We start from the raw sequence: 18,949 nt of genomic DNA, 5'->3' as shown, positions 1-18,949 counted from the left end.
TTACTGTGATTTGGAGTAACATCCATTAGAGGAGTATTTATTAAAGGGGTGTCTGTCCTGACCATGTGCTCCTCTGCACTTGTTGGTTTCCCCCAACCTTTAGTTGAAAAACTCTTCTGCAACCTTTCAAAGTGTCACTTCTTTCATAACTGCTTTGATTTGAGGTTCATGCTGAATACATTTGTTTTACATTCAAAGTTCCATGCACTTACAGATAAAATGTCTTTGAAAGTATCATGTTTTATTTGGTGCCTGGACTCATATGACTTGTTGGTTGAATATTGAAATGACTAGCAGAAATTGATTTAGTAAAACTAGCAACATGTCCGAGTAAATATGGCTTTTATATTGTTGAGTGAAAACTGGGAAGAATAAAAAAGCTCCAGATTAATCTTGTCTACAATACCATCAACCTTAGATTGTGTTTGAAAAGCTCCAGGAACAGGACCCTCCCTGCTTAGTCCGTACTGATTCTAGACCTCCCACAAACATTTGATTTAGTGTTTTCTGTGACTTTGAAGAAAGATTTTTTTTCCATTTTTGTTTTCTGAGAGCTGTCATGGATTTTTTCAGATCTTTAAATTGGCAACTTAAATTATACTTATCATTTTTCTTAAGTTTTCTTTTAAAATAGATATGTATAAATTGTACTGGCTTGCCGAGTAGGATAATTGCTGTGGTCTTTATAATCTCTATATACTGTGAAGATTTGATATTGTGTATTCTTTAGCTGTCAATCAAATCTAATTTTACTCCTTTTTTTTTTTCTCCTTCACAATCTCTTACCTAGGCAATCATGGCCAACAAAAATCGATGTACCCCAGGACCTGGAGGATGACCTTACAGCTTCTCCTCTCTCCCATGCAACTGTTCCTCAGTCTCCAGCTCGCACTGCTGAAAATATTCTTAATGGTCACAGAAGTAAGGCACTTGGCGATTCAGCAAAGAAAGAGGATATCCCTGAATTAGCTGGGCCAGCACTTTCAGTGGTTCCTTCAGTGAGCTTAAAACCCACTACTAGTGGGCGGAAGTGCTTGTTTAGAGTAGAAGAAGATGAAGAGGAAGATGAAGAAGATAAGAAACCCATTTCTCTTTCAACTCAAGTTGTTTTGCGCCGCAAGCCTTCAGTTACAAATCGTCTCACTTCCAGGAAGAGTGCACCAGTCCTCAATCAAATCTTTGAGGAAGGGGAGTCAGATGATGAGTTTGACATGGATGAGAACTTACCCCCAAAGCTTAGCAGGTTAAAAATGAATATTGCTTCACCTAGCACAGTGCATAAGCGCTACCACAGAAGGAAAAGCCAAGGTCGGGGGTCTAGCTGCAGTAGCTCAGAAACTAGTGATGATGACTCAGAAAGTAGGAGACGGCTAGATAAAGATAGTGGGTTTACATACTCCTGGCACAGACGGGATAGTAGTGAAGGGCCACCTGGAAACCAGGGAGATGGTGGTGGACAGAGCAAACCAAGCAATGGAAATGGAGGCATAGACAAAACAAGCCCTAGTGATAACAACAAAAATGGGGGAAGTCCCTCCACGGGCTCCGGCGGTAGCACTAACAACACTTCAGGTTCTACTCGTAGATGTGCTGGATCTGGAAACTCAATGCAGTTATCTTCTAGAAGTGCAGGGGACCTTGTTGAAAGCCTAAAATTGATGAGCCTTTGCTTAGGTTCCCAGATTCATGGCAGCACTAAATACATTATTGATCCTCAAAACAATCTTTCATTTTCCAGTGTGAAAGTGCAAGAGAAATCAATGTGGAAAATGTGCATAAGTTCTAGTGGGAGTGCAAACCCAGCTTCATCTTTGGGCAGCATAAAATTCTTTTCTGACCAAATGTCAGACACAGCAAATGAGTTGGAACGGATAAAGAGTAAGAACTTGAAAAATAACGTGCTACAGCTACCTCTCTGCGAAAAGACTATATCTGTGAATATTCAGCGGAACCCCAAGGAGGGATTGCTGTGTACCTCCAGTCAAACTAGTTGTTGTCATGTCATTTGACAATGACCTGACTTAATAGCTCAATCTACTTGACAACACCATTCTTCCTGTTCAGAACTGTGAACACCTTATTTCAATGAACCCCATTTTTTGTCTTAATATTTTAAAGTGGGCTTTATGAGCAGTTATTTATTACATTTTAATTTTGTGTTTGCTTGATGGTATGACAATGCATGGTCTTTGTGCATGCTGCTAGCCAATACATCTTTCTTTCCCAACATAATAGACTATTTTATTGTGTAATTTTTACATGTATAATTTTACTATGGAAGATCTGGATTAAATTAATGTATATCTGGATCCTAGTGTAAATTTGGCACTTGGAAATTTCATATTCTGCACTTAAACTAGAGAGAGAGAGAGAGAAGCTTTTGTTTGCTTGTGAAATGTTAATTCTTGTTCTGACCTTCTGTGATATCTAAAATATGTGATATGTGGCATACTTCTGTGTGTCTGAAACAGAACCAAAGCAATAATGTTTTGATGCTGAAAACTCCTCAGGGAGCTTTCACATGTTCCAAGGCTTGTACAAAGCAAAGATGCACTGAAAATTAGTGATCTTAAACTATGATTTTAAACCCACACCTATTTGTCTTAAGCTATATGGTTAAAGTTGTGGCTCAAAATCAAACTGAAAAGATCTTGTTTTTCTATAAGCAAGATTTTTTAAAAAGCAACTAGATTTGTAAGGCAGCTTTTTCCCATAGAAATATGTTGCTATTACACGCAGACAATCTTTTTTAATATAACAAAGGTAAATTATAAAGTTTACTTCTGAGTTTTTACATTCTAACTGAAAATAAATAGTTTGTATACATTATCTCCATTATTAGTAGTCTATCATGACAATTACCTTAAATATTTTAGCATTTCTTATTCTAAGTGTGACTCTTAGATCTCAAAATGCAATAAAGAATGGAAAATGTTTAAATAATTGGATGCAGATTTAAATTAATCAGTATTATTGTCTGATATAAATTTTCCTCATCGTTAGACTTTTTGGCCTTTGTCAGGACTTAATATGTTGTGTAGTCTCCTGTATTTACTATGTTCTGTTAATTTCCCTCAATAATCTTGTTTTCTATTAAAAGCAAGTCCAATATTTACAAAAACTAAAAATTGGCACATAAGAAAATATCCTTCTGCATTCTTTAAAGCTATTAGCTTTTCCATTTTGTGTCCCCATTGCCACTGAAATAATGGCAAATTCGTGCTTTAGAATATTTCTGTACAAAAGATTACTTTTGACCAGATGAACTAACTTTTGTGGAATTTTATTATCTAGAATAAAATATATTGCAGATTCCTAATTTTGGGAAGGGCAAGAATGTTTGTTTTATTTTTTCATGCTGTGCACTGGGTCTTCAAAGCAATGCTAGTAAAAATTGGTGGTATTATGTAGCAGCACCCCAGCTAGACATTGAATGTCTGAAAGGAGTTTACACTGTTTAGCATATTGTAACATTTACAAAATGGTCAAATACAATGCATTTCATGTACACTGTAGAGCGAGTAGAGCACCAAAGAACTGCATTACATTTGGTCGTCATTTCTGTAGTTCACACTGGCTTTTCTTAATTAGTATGATACATTTTATTAGGACAGTCTACATCGCACAGGATACTTTTACTGCCTAGCGTAGCTAGGGTTTATAGATTCTGCTCCCTAAACAAACAAGTGATAAACATTTTACTTTATGGAACTTTTCAGTTTTAAGCTACAGTTGCAGTTCAGTGCGTGTGATATTTATAAATTGAAAGCTACAAGAAGAGATGTGTGGGTGAAGCCATAGAACACATTTGCTTGATATTTTTGAACAGGGATCTTATAAAGGGCCAGAAATAAGATGTGTGGTTCACAGACAGTGAGCATAACATCTACATTAAAAGTAAGAGAAAAGTTTATAAAGGGCATTGGCAATAAACTATTGCAGCTTTTTTTTCCACGTATTGTAAATACTTTCCTGATATTATGTACAGCCTTGGAATGGCACCTTTTAACTAACCCCAGGTGTATTTTGTTTCCAATGTTTTTATATACAGATGTATATATGGTGCTCACTTTAGAACAGCAGTGTTGACCATTTATGCTGCATAGCTGTATTATAGCCTTATTAGTTGTGTATGGTTGGTTGAACTTCTGGGTGTACAAAAGTTAGTCTGAGTGTTGTCCTTTTATCCATTTGTTCATAGGTGAATGATTGTGCATGTGTTGTATGTTATATTATGTTGTCATGTAAAAGGAAGGGCGAGAATAACCACTACATTAAAATAATATTGGACCAAACTATTTAGAGCAAGTAAACAGTTTCTTGTACCCCTTAACCTGTCTTTAAAAGTTGCATATAGTTATGGTAGTGTATAAATTTAAATATTGTGGAAAAACAATTAGTCTTGTATTTTTCTCCGTGTGTATATATAAATGTACCTTTAGCAACTTTATCTGTATTTAAGATGTGACAATCTTGACACAGAATTTTAAGAGTAGCAGTAAAAATAAAATAGAACAGAATTAAATAACTTCTCACCAAGAAAGAATGTGTGTGTTAAGAGGGTACAGAAATATCAGCTGATCTTGTCGGTTGCTTCCAGCAATGTTTGGCTTTCTTCATTGTATAAATATTCATAATGTGTGACAGAAATGGAAAATCCAGTTAATAAAAATGACATCTTGATTGGTGCGTAAACTTTGTTTTCCATGTCAACTTTATATACTGCTAATCAGACTATTCATTCTACACTAGGGGGGTGAAATAAAATCTCTTCTGCTCTAGTATCACTTATCAAACAGCGATGGTGGTGTTTGGTTGAAACAGATGGGAACGTATTTTGCAACATTAGGCACTTTTGTGAATCTAGCCTTAAGAAGTAGTTAGGCACTACTGACATTTACAAAACCATCACTCAGCTGCCGCTATTCCTCTAGGTGCCTAAATTTCTGCTGGTTGGGTATGCACAATGTCATCTAGTTGCTCAGCAGTGGAGCTCCTACTTAAGCCCTGACAGGACTGTCACTCTAGGCAGGGCCTGTCCCAGTAGAAGTGCTCAGTGCATGCTTAACCTGCACAAGAGACAGCAGGCTACAAGCAGACAGGGAATTTTTGTGTCTGGCTGGTGACTAGGGTACTTGTGATGAGGGAAACCCAAGTTTGAAGCCCTGATTTATAGCATGAACTTGAACCTCACTCTTCTCATTTCCAAAGTGAATGCCCTAACTACTAGACTATCAATCACTCACTTTTTTTCTGGCCCCATAAATACTTATTTTTACAGCATGGAACAGCTTCAGACGAGACTGAGATACAGAGTAGCCAGGTGGTTGGGGCACTCTCCTGGGATGTGGGAGACCTGATTTGAAACAGGGACTTGAAACCAGGCAGAGCAGGGATTTAAAAACAGGTCTTCCATGTTGCAGGAGACTACCCTAACTACTGGACTATAAAAGGGATAGGCTTTCATTCTCTATTCTCTCGTCGTCCTCCCTGTGCAGCTGAGCTGTCTTAGGTGCCTAATTTCAGCTGAGGATTCATGTTAGAATTCTGAGCAAAGGAGAAGGCATCTCCCTCCCATTTGGAGTTAGGCCCTGCCCCTTGGCATTTCTTATTGGCTACTTAAGTGTTCACAAGCTGAGTGGGGAGCTGCCTATCTTATGTACCTCTCCCCACACAATGCATAGTGAGTCTGGATGCTCATCTTGGATCTGTGAATTCCAGTGCATAGCAGGGCACTTGAGTTGCACACTGCACTTGTGTACTCTTAATATGGAACACCATCATTAAGGCTATAAAAGGTTAGTTATAAATTCCTTGTTTTCTCTTTGAGCTTCCACCAACATAGATGTGTTAGTTTAGTTACACTGGTGTAAATCTGGTGTGTAGACAAGACCACTGTTTTTTGTGCTTAAAATATCTATGGTTGCCAACAACTGAATGGTAACTTTAGCTATCTGAGGCTGAAGGCAAATCCAGCAGGAGTAATGTGTCACCTGCGACAGACCCAGACCAGTGGGGTACAGGAGTCTGGTAGAGGGCAAATATACTGGTCACTAGATGAGTAGTTTTCTGTTCCCTGAGTGACCACAGCAGGGGCTGCACTAGAGTAATCAGGAACCTGTTAGAGCCAAATCAGGGCACCTGGGTTTAAAAAGGAGCTCACTCCAGTCAGGGGAGGGAGAGCCAGAGGAGAGGAAGTGTCTGTGAGGAGCTGGGAGCAAGGAGCTGAGAGTGAGTGTGTGTACTGCTGGAGGACTGAGGAGTACAAGCATTATCAGACACCAGGAGGAAGGTCCTGTGGTCAGGATAAAGAAGGTGTTTGGAGGAGGCCATGGGGAAGTAGCCCAGGGAGTTGTAGCTGTCATGCAGCTGTTATAGACAGCTGCAATCCACAGGGCCCTGAGCTGGAACCCAGAGTAGAGGGTGGGCCCGGGTTCCCCCCCAAATCTCCCAACTCCTGATCAGACACAGGAGGAGTTGACCCAGACTGTAGGGAAGATCACTGAGGTGAGCAAATCTGCCAATAAGCGCAGGACTCACCAAGGTACAGGAGGAGCTTTGTCACACACCACACTCAAACATCTGAACTTTAAAAATATAGCACATAATTGCTGGTCTCAGGTATTCTCCCACAGGAGTAAGTTTGTCAAAAACTGGCTAATTTATTGATAAATTGGAGAAATGGTCTGAAACCAACAAGCTGAGCATTAGTCCTTGTTTTGCTTGCCAATCATAGAAATGTAGGGCTGGAAAGGGCCTCAATAGATCACCTAGTCCAGTCACCCCCACACTGAGGCAGGAGCAAGAATACTAAGACCATTCCTGACAGTTTTGTCCAAAGTGCTTCAATGGTGGATTCCATAACCTCCCTTGGAGCGTATTCCAGTACTTAACCATACTGATAGCTAAAAGTATCTAATTAAAATTTCCCTTGCTGCAGATTAAGCCATTTCATTCTTCTCCTGCCTTTGGAGAACAATTCATCACTGTGAACTGTCCTCTTTGTAACAGCCTGTAACATATTTGAAAACTTTATCAGCTTCTCTCATCACTCTTCTTTTCTCAAGACTAAATATATCCAGGATTTTTTTTAAAAACCTTTCATTATATGTCAAGTTTTCTAAAGCTTTTATCATTTTTGTTTTTCTCCTTTGGTCACCTTTGTCTACATCTTTAAGGTGTGGCACCCAAAACTGGACACAATACTCCAGCTAAGGCCTCACAAATACCAAATTACTGCCAATATCTTACATACAACACTCATGTTAATATATCTGAGAATATTAGCCTTTTTCATCTTCAATTTGTGATCTACTATAAGCCTCAGCTCCTTTTCAGCAGTACTCCCATCTAGCCAGTTAGTCTCCATTTTGTATTTGTGCATTTGATTTTTCCGTCCTAAATGTAGTTCTTTGTGCTTGTCTTTACTGATTTCATACCAATTCTCCAATTTGTCAAGGCCATTTTGAATTCTAATCCTGTCCTCTCCAAAGTGCTTGCACAATCCCTCCCACTTTGGTGTTATCCACAGATTTTATACTCCATTATCCAAGTCATTAATGAAACTATTGAATAGTAATGGACCCAGGACGGACACCAACAGGACCCCACTAGATATGCCCTCCCCATTTGACAGAAAGTTACTATATTTTTTTCAACCAGTTGTGCACCCATCTTACAGGAATTTCATCTAGACCACATTTCCTGAGTTTGCTTATGAGAATGTAACCTGGGACTGTCTCAGAAGCCTTACTAAACTCAAGATCTATCATGTCTACTGCTCCTCCCTGTCCACAAGGCCAGTAACCCCCTCAAAGAAGGAAATTAGGTTGGTCTGGTGTGATTTGTTCTTTACCAGTCATGTTGGCTATTATCCTCTAGATGTTGAATAATTTGTTCCAGTATCCTTCCAAGTATCAAAGTTAGGCTGACTGGTCTATGATTACCCAGGTCTTCCTTCCCCTAGTTAACAACAGGTACTGTGTTTGCCCTTCTTCAGTCCTCTGGGTCCACACCCATCCTCCATGAGTTTTCAAAAAAAAAAAAAAAATTGCTAATGGTCCCAAGATTGATTCAGCTAGCTTCCATGGGCTCCTACCTTCCTGTCCTCTGAGTTAGTTAAATCTCCTTTTTGAAGACCATTGTCCTTATTCTGCTGCTCTCCTTCCTTTCTTTAGAATCGTGAAATCCATCATTTCAAGATCACTTTCATCCAAACTTCCTGGCACCTTCATATTTGCAACCAATTCCTGCCTGTTAGTCAGAGTCAAGACTGGCTGTCCACCTGGTTACTTCCTCCTACTTGAACGCTGAGAGGAAGCAGTTAGTAAGAGCAGAAAAGAGCTCTGAAATAACGCTAGCAAAAATTAAAATGCATCTACAAATAAATACAGAATACAGATTTTATCTAAGATGGAAAAAAGAGGGACCAAATGCGATTCCAAAAAGTGGAAGGAATCAGTCAATTTCTCCACCCTTCAAGAGATTTTGAATATAGCATTTCATTGTAAAATTAGCCCAAAGTACTGCCAATCCTAATGACCAATTTCAAGATATGTAGGCAATTATCTATCTTATATAAAAATAAATCAGTAATTTAGACTGACAGAATTGTCTCAATTTCTATGTCTGAAGCCTAAATCTTGGATTTACTTTTGTAATTTAAGTTTAACAAGAGGCTGAGGCCTGTAACTGTTCTTATATTCAGTCACATCTTTTCCTTAGTAGCCTGAAATATGAGTCCCTTTCCATTAACTTTTCTGTCAAAGATTCAGTTATGCGAAAGTTTCAAATTTAGAGCATATATTAAATATGTGCTTTATTTCATCACTGATTTAATCTTTTATCTAATGTGCACTATACTTTGATTTCCACTGTTAAGCTAATGAATGATGCCAGGGGCTTTTTACTAACAAGGTAAATCTTTGTAAAAAGTTTAATTGATTCAATTTACTACTGGAACCTCTTCACAGTACATATAATTCCCGAAGCTGGGTCCCAAACTGCAGTGTGTAGTATCCCTGACATGTGGGAGAATAACTCTTCAGGAACAGCTAATCTAGAACACAGTAAACTAGCACTGAACCATGAGGATGATTGAAAAACTGAAATACTCAAGATCAAATACCATGATGACTTGCATGCATTGTTGTGATTTACCAACTCATTTATTTACCGGACATCTGCTTTAGGTTTAAAATGTCTGTTTCAAGTGTATTTGTGATCCTCGTTAAATGACAGCAAGTCACATTTATTCCTACTGTGTCATCACGCTGAATTACACCAGGGAGGAATTTGGCCAAATAACTCTTCACATGTGTAGCACAGAATGAAACTCTGACTTTGTTCACATTAGAAATCAATCTATTAACAGCTTTTCAAGCAGGAACGATATAGAGATGTAGCTTGTTTTTTAAAAAGTGATTTCCAGTTTTGAGTAGAGCCTTGAACATAAATTGACTCTCCCATAGGTGCGTCAGTGAGCTTCTGAAATGAACAGTCAGAAATAAATCAAAGAAATGCTTGTTTACTGCATTCAGACTTTCTGCTACATTTGCCTCTGTTTATTTGTATACATTTTACCAATATTTTCCTTTCCAGTTTGGGGAATCAATTCCCCACTAAGGAATGGGTATATTCACTTGTTTAAAAAAGCATCTTTCCACTACCATCTAATCAATATGCTTATATTACAATGTATCAGCTCAGATTTATTTTTCTTTAATACTATGAACTTTGCTTTTGTAAATTAAGTCGTGTGGGATTTAGTCACTATATTGATGAGCTTTCAGGGATAACTCAGCTCATTGCCCAAAAGCCGACACTACTTCTGGCATCCCAGCATGGTGCTAAGGGGACACTGCTGGCAGAGCAGGCATCTTGCTGAAGAGATATAAGAGAGGTCCTGATCATTTGTCTTATGAGACTGGTTTAACACCATTTTCATGACTAAATCCCTAGGGAGGCATCTACATTGGGCCATCCCAAGTTTTCCTTGTAGTTCCATCTAAATCAGTTTTTTTCTCAGATAGCCTCCAGCCCCACCCCCCAACCATTTTGTAGGAGTGCTAGCACAGAGTATCCACCCTGTTCTCATCCAAAGTCATCTGTGCGTTGGGGTGGGTGAAATGCCCCTTCTCTTTACATATTGCCTAAGGTGTTTTGGCATCATTCTGGAGAAATAATATAAACATGAGGTAATTATGTAGGTTTTGTTCAACCTCAAAAGTTTCGCAAACGTTAACAGAAAGGGTTTGTGGACCAAGCACTGGCCCATACCAAGCTGCTTTTTCATAAAAACAGAAACAGCCCTTGCCCCTACAGCAGTTTGCTACATGTGAATATTTTTTTTAAAATGAAATACACCTCTCCTGTCCCAAATATCAGTTCTACACAGTGTAGGGATTTTTCATGGTACAATGCTATCTCCATTGCACAGCTTCTGCAGAGCACTGTTCTTTATGTCCTGGGGTGGGTGGGATTTTCCTGTGGCTCACAGAACAGCTCTATATTTGGCGGAAGTTGGTCAGTGATGGTATTATCACATCAATGTTCCAACCAAATATTTGGAACTGGACCTACCAGCATAAATTAGTGATCATTTGGCTGCTGCTACATGTTTCAATTATTTCTGAATTACATTTTTATGTAAAGAGCCAACACACATAGCACTTCAGCAAAATGCTCCTGTCAGCAGTGCCTTCACTAAATTAAATTAAAACAAAACAAAACAAAAAACAAAGTAGAATAGGAGGGACCAAATCCCCACAGTGTCTGTCCTCTGGCTCTTACAAGAAACTTCTCACATATGTTATCTTTAGCTCCTTAAGTTGTATTCTTTTCCATGAGCACTAGACATCATTCAGACAGAATCCCTGTAATATCTTATGGGAGGGGGTCCCTTAGTTCAGGCCCTGTTAGTCAGGATTCCCCAATGAAGTAGGTTCCATCTTCCCTGTAAGGATCTCCATGAAATTCCTGAAGTTTAAGACTTTCAAGTAGTATCTTTAAACAAGATTTAATTTAAAAAAAAATCAGATTGAAGCAAAATAAATGGTCTGAATTGCACTGCTTTTACTCACTGTGTGACTAGTTAAGCCAGACATATTCACAATATGTTTAACTGAAGTTACAGGCTTACCTTTCTATATTGCATGTTCTCCTTTTGTGCATTTGGCTGTCCAGTGGCACATCTCTTTTGGTTTTGGATGTCTTGGTCTCCCTCCATCTTGGAGCCCAGATGTCAAAAGTACAAGAATGCATTACATCAGCACTTCCACAGTAAATTGTTTGATCAGGTATTCCATCTGGGAGAAGAAGTGTAATAGTGCCTATTCTCTGTACAGAGGCCATAGTCCCTTGATCACCTAACATCCTGCCGTGTGGCTCTACTTCCAAATTTCCTTTCTCAAAGCCCTGGCATTTCAAATGTCATTTTGAGTGTTAGGTTGAGTCAAGCTCCATCTACCTTTTTTTCCTATAGTTTTCTCTCACCATTATTTTTATTCTGTATCAGTTATGTTATTTGACAGATTAAAATCCATCTGCTACAATGGGAAAAGATTATACCTGCTAATTTTTTTCAGAGGGAAGTACAAAATAACAACTATACCATGTGGAAAATGCAAGAACCAAACACCTGGGGCACTTTACAGAAAGCACAAAAGTCTAAGTATTCATTGGATCTTCAATAACCTTACTGTCCTCTAACAAATAGGCTGTTCTAGTTGATTTTAATAAAATAAATAAATAAAACAAGTTAGTTCCTATTTATATCATAGCAGAATTATGTTGGGTATGAAATCAGAACAAATGGATCATTGCTTTTTTGTCAATGGCGATAACCAGAAAACACGGTTACTCACCTTTGTAACTGTTGTTCTTTGAGATGTGTTGCTCATATCCATTCCAGTAGGTGTACGCGCTGCGCGTGCACGTTCGTCGGAAGACTTTTACCCTAGCAACTCCAGCGGGCCGGCAGGTCGCCCTCTAGAGTGGCACGCCATGGCGGGTGATTATACCCTGCCGGCCCGCCCTCTCAGTTCCTTCTTGCCGGCTATCTCGACAGTGGGGAAGGAGGGCGGGTGTGGAATGGATATGAGCACACTCTCGAAGAACAACAGTTACAAAGGTGGTAAGAACATGTTTTTTTCTCGAGTGATTGCTCATATCCATTCCCGTAGGTGATTCCCAAGCCTTACCTAGGCGGTGGGGTCGGATGGAGAGGTCACAGTGCGCAACACGGCAGAGCAAAGGTGCATCATCCCTGGACTGCTGGACCAGGGCATAGTGGGTAGCAAATGTGTGACGGAGGACCAGGTCGTGCCCTGCAGATTTCCTGGACGGGTACTCGTGCAAGGAATGCCATCGACGATGCATGGGCTCTAGTAGGGTGCGCAGTTAATTCGCCAAAGGGAGATGGGGCCAGGTCGTAACAGGCCCGTGTTGCAGGACGTCACCACGAGGAGAGCCTCTGCGAGGAGACTGGCAACCCTTAACTCGCTCAGCTACGGCGACAAAGAGCTGGGTGGACTTACGGACGGTTTGGAATCGCTCTATATAAAAGGCGAGCGCCCTGCGCACGTCTAAGGAATGTAACTGTTGCTCATTGCGAGACAAATGCGGTTTCGGAAGAAGACAGCAGGAATATGTCTGGTTGACATGAAAGGCCGGACGACTTTGGGAAGAAATGGCGGTGCGGCCTCAGTTGGCCTTGTCCCGATGGAACACCGTATACGGGGGTCCACCACGAGGGCGCGCAGCTTGACACGCGCCTAGCAGAAGTGATGGCCACCAGGAATGCTGTCTTCCAGGACAGTAGGGAGGGAACACGTAGCCAGCGGCTCAAACGGGGGGGACCTGAGACGGACAAACACCAGGTTAGATCCCACGAGGGGGTTGGGTGGCGGAACTGGGGGTAAAGGCGCTCAGCCCTTTGAGAATCATAGTCACCATTGGTGTGGGAAGACCGAGGGCCGTCATCCTGGGTGGAAGAGTGGAGAATATGGGCCGCTAAGTGAACTCGGAGCGAGGACACGCTAGGCCTTGTTGCTTAAGCAACCAAAGGTAATCTAAGACATGGGACTGGAACATCCGGTGGGGGAGGACGCTTCTCCGCCGCATCCAGCACGTAAAACGTTTCCATTTGGTACGTAATGTCGCCTCTCATAGCGGCTTCCTCTTCCCGAAGTACTGCCTCACTGGAAGAGCAACGCAACTCGGACTCAGTCAGCCACTCAGGAGCCACGCTTGAGAGATGCAGCGACTGGAGGTCCGGGTGACAAAGCCAGCGTGGTCCTGCGTGTCAAGGTCCAGGTAAAGTGGGCAGGGTCAGGGTCCGCTACGACAGGCCAGCAGCAGAGGAGTTACCAATGCTGACGGGGCCATGCTGGGCGATGAGAATCAAGCGGGCCCTGCCCTGCGCGCTTCAGAAGGACCTTGGGATTAACGGGACGGAGGAAATGCATAGAAGAGTGCGTCCCACGGAATAGAAAGGCGTCCGCACCCGCTGCTCGCGACCCTGGAAGAGCAGACATCGGGCACTTCCTGTTCCTGTGGGTGCGAAGAGGTCCATGCGGGGATGCCCCACTTCGGAAAAGCAGGAGGCAACGCATTGGGCGAAGGGCATTTCGTGGGCGAGAAGGATGACAATGAGACGATCCGCTAGGGTATTCCGAGCCCGGCGGGGAGAAAGGAAGCGACTAGGTGAACTGAGTGGGCTATGCAAAAGTCCCACACATCATGGCTCCGACACGAAGAGGAGATCTCGTCCGCCCTGCTTGTTCACATAGTATACTGCACGTTGTGTTGTCGATACGAAACACACGGCCCTGGATCTGCCGAGTGGAATGCTTGACAAGCAAGTCGGACCGCCCTCAATTCCCGGTCGTTGACGTGGAGGGTGAGTTCGGGAGGAGACAGCGACCTTGTGTCTGCGAGAGTCCCCAGGTGAGCTCAGCGCATATCCCCAGTCCGTGCGTGCCGTCGTCAGGGCAGTGAGGGCTGCGGCGGATTGGAAGACGGTAGCCCTCCGCACAGACGACGGAACTGATCTAGCCACGCTGGAGGAAGGGAGCACGTCCTGTGGAACCGTGGAATGATCCGTATTTTAATGGCTGTTGCGTCTGGCTGGGCGGAGCTGAGGGAATGATTGCCAGGTCTGAGGGGCCGGGGCGGAGTCGGGCATGGTGCCGTGACGAACGTGCAGGCCACTGATGGCGAAAAGTGTAAGGACAAGCTGGAGCAGAGAAGTTAGAGGGTGATGCTGCCTGCAGCCTGCGGATGATGGCTGTCAAACTGACCGTGACGAGGGGAAAGGCCCTGGCCATGGTGGAGTCTAGACGGCCGCCGATACATCTATCCTCTGGGAAAGGGGATGAATGGACTTCTCCGCGTCTGAGATCGGCCTTAGACTGAGAAAAGGTGGCTGACCATGCGGACGTGGGCGAGGACTCGGTCCTCTGATGGTCCCCGGATAAGCCAGTCGTCGAGGTAGGGAAACACGTGCACCCGACTGCGACGAAGAAAGGCAACGACTACGGCCATGCATTTGGTAAACACTCTCGGGGCCGTCGAGAGGCCGAATGGAAGGACCGTGAATTGATAGTGTCAGCCGCCGACCACGAAACGCAGGAACCTCCGATGGGGCGGGAAGATGGCTATATGAAAATATGCGTCCTGCATATCGAGGGCGGCGTACCAGTCTCCGGGATCCAAGGACGGAATAATGGTCCCCAAGGAAACCATGCGGAACTTCAACTTCAGTAAGTATTTGTTGAGCTCGCGCAGGTCGAGGATGGGTCGGAGACCTCCCTTGGCCTTGGGGATCAGAAAGTAGCGGGAGTAGAATCCCCTGCCCGTCTCGTTCTGCGGAACCTCCTCTATAGCCCCTTTGTCGAAGAGAGTTTGCACCTCCTGGAGGAGGATGTGCTCGTGAGAGGGGTCCCTGAAGAGGGACGAGGGAGGGGGCGGGAGGGCAGGGACGAAGCAAACTGCAGGTGGTATCCAAGCCGCAGCGTGCGGAGGACCCAGCGATCTGAAGTGAGCTGGCGCCACGCCGGGAGGAAGAACGAAAGACGGTTGGAGAAGGGAGGAGATGGATCCGTGGAAGAAACTGGTACAGCGCCCTCGGGCGCACCTTCAAAATGAGGGCTTCGGTCCAGAGGAAGGCTTGGTGGGACCTTGGGATTGACCCCCTTGGTTACCCGATTGCTTGCGCCTGCCGTTTCTATTTCGGCGCCTGGCAAAGTCCTGTCTTTGTCTGGGTTGGCGGTAAGGCCTGTGTTGTTGCTGAGGCCTGAATGGTCTATGCTGGGTTACCGGCGTATGCATCCCAAGGGCACGTATAATGACCCTGTTATCCTTGAGGCTTTGCAGCCGAGGGTCGGTCTTATCTGAAAACAGGCCCTGGCCCTCAAACGGAAGATCCTGGATGGTATGTTGGAGTTCCGGAGGAAGGCCAGAGACCTGAAGCCAGGAGATACGTCGCATAGTGACTCTGGAGGCCAGAGTTCTGGCGGCAGAGTCTGCTGCGTCCAAAGCCGCCTGTAAGGAAGTGCGTGCGACCTTTTTCCCCTCGTCCAGGAGGGCGGAGCTCCTTAAATTTATCAGCCGCTGCCCAGGTGTTAAACGAGTAGCGGCTGAGCAGAGCTTGCTGGTTCGAGACCCGCAGCTGCAATGCTCCTGCAGAATAGACCTTGCAGTCTAGCAGGTCCATACGTCTCGCGTCCTTGGACTTGGGGGCCGGAGCTTCTTGTCCATGGCGTTCCCTCTCATTCACAGATTGAACGACGAGGGAACACGGGCGCGGGTGGACATAGAGGTACTTATAGCCCTTCGATGGGACCATGTATTTACGTTCCACCCCCCGAGCAGCGGGGGGATCGGAAGCCGGCGACTGCCAGATGGTGTTGGCATTGGCTTGTATGGTCCTTATGAAGGGCAGGGCGACACGAGTGGGCGCATCAGCTGAGAGTATGCTCACGACCGGGTCCTCAATTTCGGAGACCTCCTCGGCCTGGATGTTCATATTTTGTGCCACCCACCTGAGGAGATCTTGGTGCACCCTGAGGTCTGGGGGGAGGAGGGACTGGTGGACGTTGTCCCCGCCACCGCCTCATCTGGGGAGGAGGACGAGGAGAGACCTGGCAGGAGCGGGTCTGGTGGCGGCTCAGACTGGAGTACCGCTTCAGCCTCCTGCGGGAGTTCAGCATCCGGAGCATGGGACGACCGCTCTTCCGCAGGGGATGGAGGAGGTCGTGCACACGTAGCCTCCGGAGCCCTGTGCTCCGAAACAGAGGAACGTGGGGGAATTTGCTGAGGGCCCTGGGCCTGATGATAAGCCCAGGGGGTCCAGAAGCCCCACTGTTGCGGACCATGCTCCTGCTGACTCTGGGGAAATAGGGTGGCGGGACCTTCAGGCTCCAGGTACATGCTGTCCACCCGCGAAGAAACAGAGCCTTCTCGAGAGGGCCATGGTGGAGCCGAACGGGAGTGGTACGGGTCCCGCGTCGCGGACGGCAAAACTCTCGGCCGGCGATCGGTGCAGTGAGCCATACGGTGCCGCGATCGAGACGGGACTGCCACAGCTCGGTGCCGGGAGGTCGACTGGTATCTGATGTCGATGGCGGGAATGATCCGCGAGTCCGGGGCGCGACTGGTGGCTGGAGCTGGAACGGTGCCGGGAGTACGCCGGCGCGAAGAGACTTCGCCGCGAGTACGACTGGCGCCGCCGTGGAGAGGGTGCCGGGAACTGCGAGTGGCCGCGGAGCGATACTCCCTCGGACCGGGATCGGTGCCGGGATCTTGATCGGTGCCAAGTCGGGATCGGGGACGGTGCTCACATGGGAGTAGGGCTTCCTTATGCAAACCACGGCCGACGTGCCGGGGTTGGGGCAGCACAGGCTCCGTCAAGGCAATGAAGGTCCTGGCCGACGAGAAGGTCTCGGGTTGTGGACGGAACTATCGAGCTCTACCAGATCTTGGCGGGAGTGGAGGGATCGGACTCGACGGAACCCGCTGGGCGCGGTCCAACGAAGTCCTGGCACGGCTAAGGACGGCCGTGTCGGGCGGGAGCTCTTCGGGGCTCTTAGCCGGGGTAGAGGACGTGAGGGCTCTTCCCGTGACCCGGTGCCGGAGAACGGTGCCAGAGGCGCTCGCATGTCAGAGAGATCGGTGACGCGAGCGAGCTCGGTGCCGAGGACGCAGAGATGACGTGCTGTTCCAGAGGAGCGTCTTGAGGCGCTGGTCTCATCCTTCTTGGTCCTCAGACGGAAGCCTTAGCAATGTGGCACTTCTCGCGAAATGTGCGATTCCCAGGCACTTCAGCAGGCGTCGTGGGGATGCGTGGTGGGCATGTGTTTTTCTTCTTTTCCCTGACAGGCCGAGAGGTGTTTGAACACGGCGCACAGGCATGAGCCCGGCGCCGGTACGGGAGAGGCAGCGCCCCGAAGCGCGAACCTATATACACTAAAAACTCGAACTAAACTATACTAAACTAGGTAACTCAACACTAAAAACAACAGTAGAACCGAAGAAGAAGGCAAGGGGAGGAGATAGCTATACCGCGCCTCCACCAGTTCACAACGACCGACACGCGGTAAGACAGGAACTGAGGAGCGGGCGGCCGGCAGGGGTATAATATCACCCGCCATGGCGGCGCCACTCTAGGGGGCGACCTGCCAGCCCGCTGGAGTTGCTAGGGTAAAAGTCTTCCGACGAACGTGCACGCGTGGCGCATACACCTACTGGAATGGATATGAGCAATCACTCGAAGAAGAACCTCCATTTCTCTGTCCTACGTACTCAGAGAAATTACTAAGTGGGCTTCTAAGACATTTACAAAAAATAGATGTGATAATGATGACTGGGCTCTGTGGTTTACTTACATTTTATTTTTTTCAAGCACAGTACTCATCTTCATCCTTTATCTCCATGCATATTTATATTGGAATTTTTTGAATGGATTTACCACTCTAGTGCTCTAGCCTGTCATATCTTTTGACAAAGTCTCCCTAGCAACACTTTTCAGTGATCATATGGTAACCTTCATCTAGCTTCCCTCTTAATACATTGGATTAAAAAATAAATATTCATCCTAATATTTTTAGCTGGCAATACAACTTTATTTTGTTAGGAATTTTCATACAAACTGTCTTCCCAAACTGCTTACAAAATTACATGACTGTTATAAGAGAGAAATAAAAACAACAGAACAAGAGAGATATTAAGACATATAGGTAGAAAATATTCTTTTTCCACCAGGTGAGGTATGGATGAAGTCAATGAGGCAAAAAAGATACAGTTCCAGAGTTTGAGATGGAGAGAAGTCCTACACCAAAGGGAATGAGACAGGATAAAAGGACAGACTGCAGACTGCTAGGAGAGGAGAGGAAGGGAATGGAAAGAGGTCTATACAGGGCTGGCCTTACCATGAGGCAAACTGAGGCGGCCGCCTCAGGTGCCTGACTGATGGGTAGAGGGGGAGGCGCCAGTAGGGCCCAGAGTGTAGAAAATTGTATTCTCTCTGCTCTAGATGCTGGTGCATATGTATTCTCTCTGCTCTAGATGCACAGAGATGGTGGAGTGCTGTGCTGGAGGAAGGAGGCACAAGAGACATAACAGGCAGGCAGGAGAAAAGGAGAGAGGGAATAACAGAAAGCAGCAGGAGCTGCAGGGAGAGAGAGGAGGAGCAGCCTCTTATGTACCTCTCTTGCACCCCCAGGAGCCTGGACTGATTAACACTAGCTTCTCAGGGAGCTTCCTGTTTCCTGCTGCTTCCCTGAACCCACTTGAGGAGAACAGGCAGTCAACTGAAGTAGGAGGAGCCAATTAGGCCCTTAAGACACTGATATCTTCCCTTACTCAGGCCCTGCTACCAGCCTGCTTCTTTGTCCCCTTCAATTGAATGTTGAGGGCTACTATAGCTGGCACAGAACAGCAGTCATGAGTG

General features: G+C 45.2%; 1 protein-coding gene across 2 annotated transcripts in view; it reads left to right on the top strand.

The window, feature by feature from the left end:
• Nucleotides 1-4,695, top strand: part of SNRK (SNF related kinase) — an 87,993-nt gene extending 83,298 nt beyond the window's left edge. For both annotated transcript variants that reach the window (XM_032784128.2, XM_032784129.2), the window contains one exon: nucleotides 791-4,695. In XM_032784128.2, the coding sequence (XP_032640019.1) occupies nucleotides 791-2,009 (1,219 nt within the window). In that variant the 3' untranslated portion in view covers nucleotides 2,010-4,695. The remainder of the gene's footprint in view (nucleotides 1-790) is intronic.
• Nucleotides 4,696-18,949: the final 14,254 nt, after the last annotated feature.

The sequence above is a fragment of the Chelonoidis abingdonii genome, chromosome 2 (genome assembly GCF_003597395.2).
Source record: "Chelonoidis abingdonii isolate Lonesome George chromosome 2, CheloAbing_2.0, whole genome shotgun sequence".
NCBI lineage: Eukaryota > Metazoa > Chordata > Testudines > Testudinidae > Chelonoidis > Chelonoidis abingdonii.
Note: the sequence above shows the minus strand (reverse complement) of the source record. Positions and strands in the feature narration are given on the sequence as shown.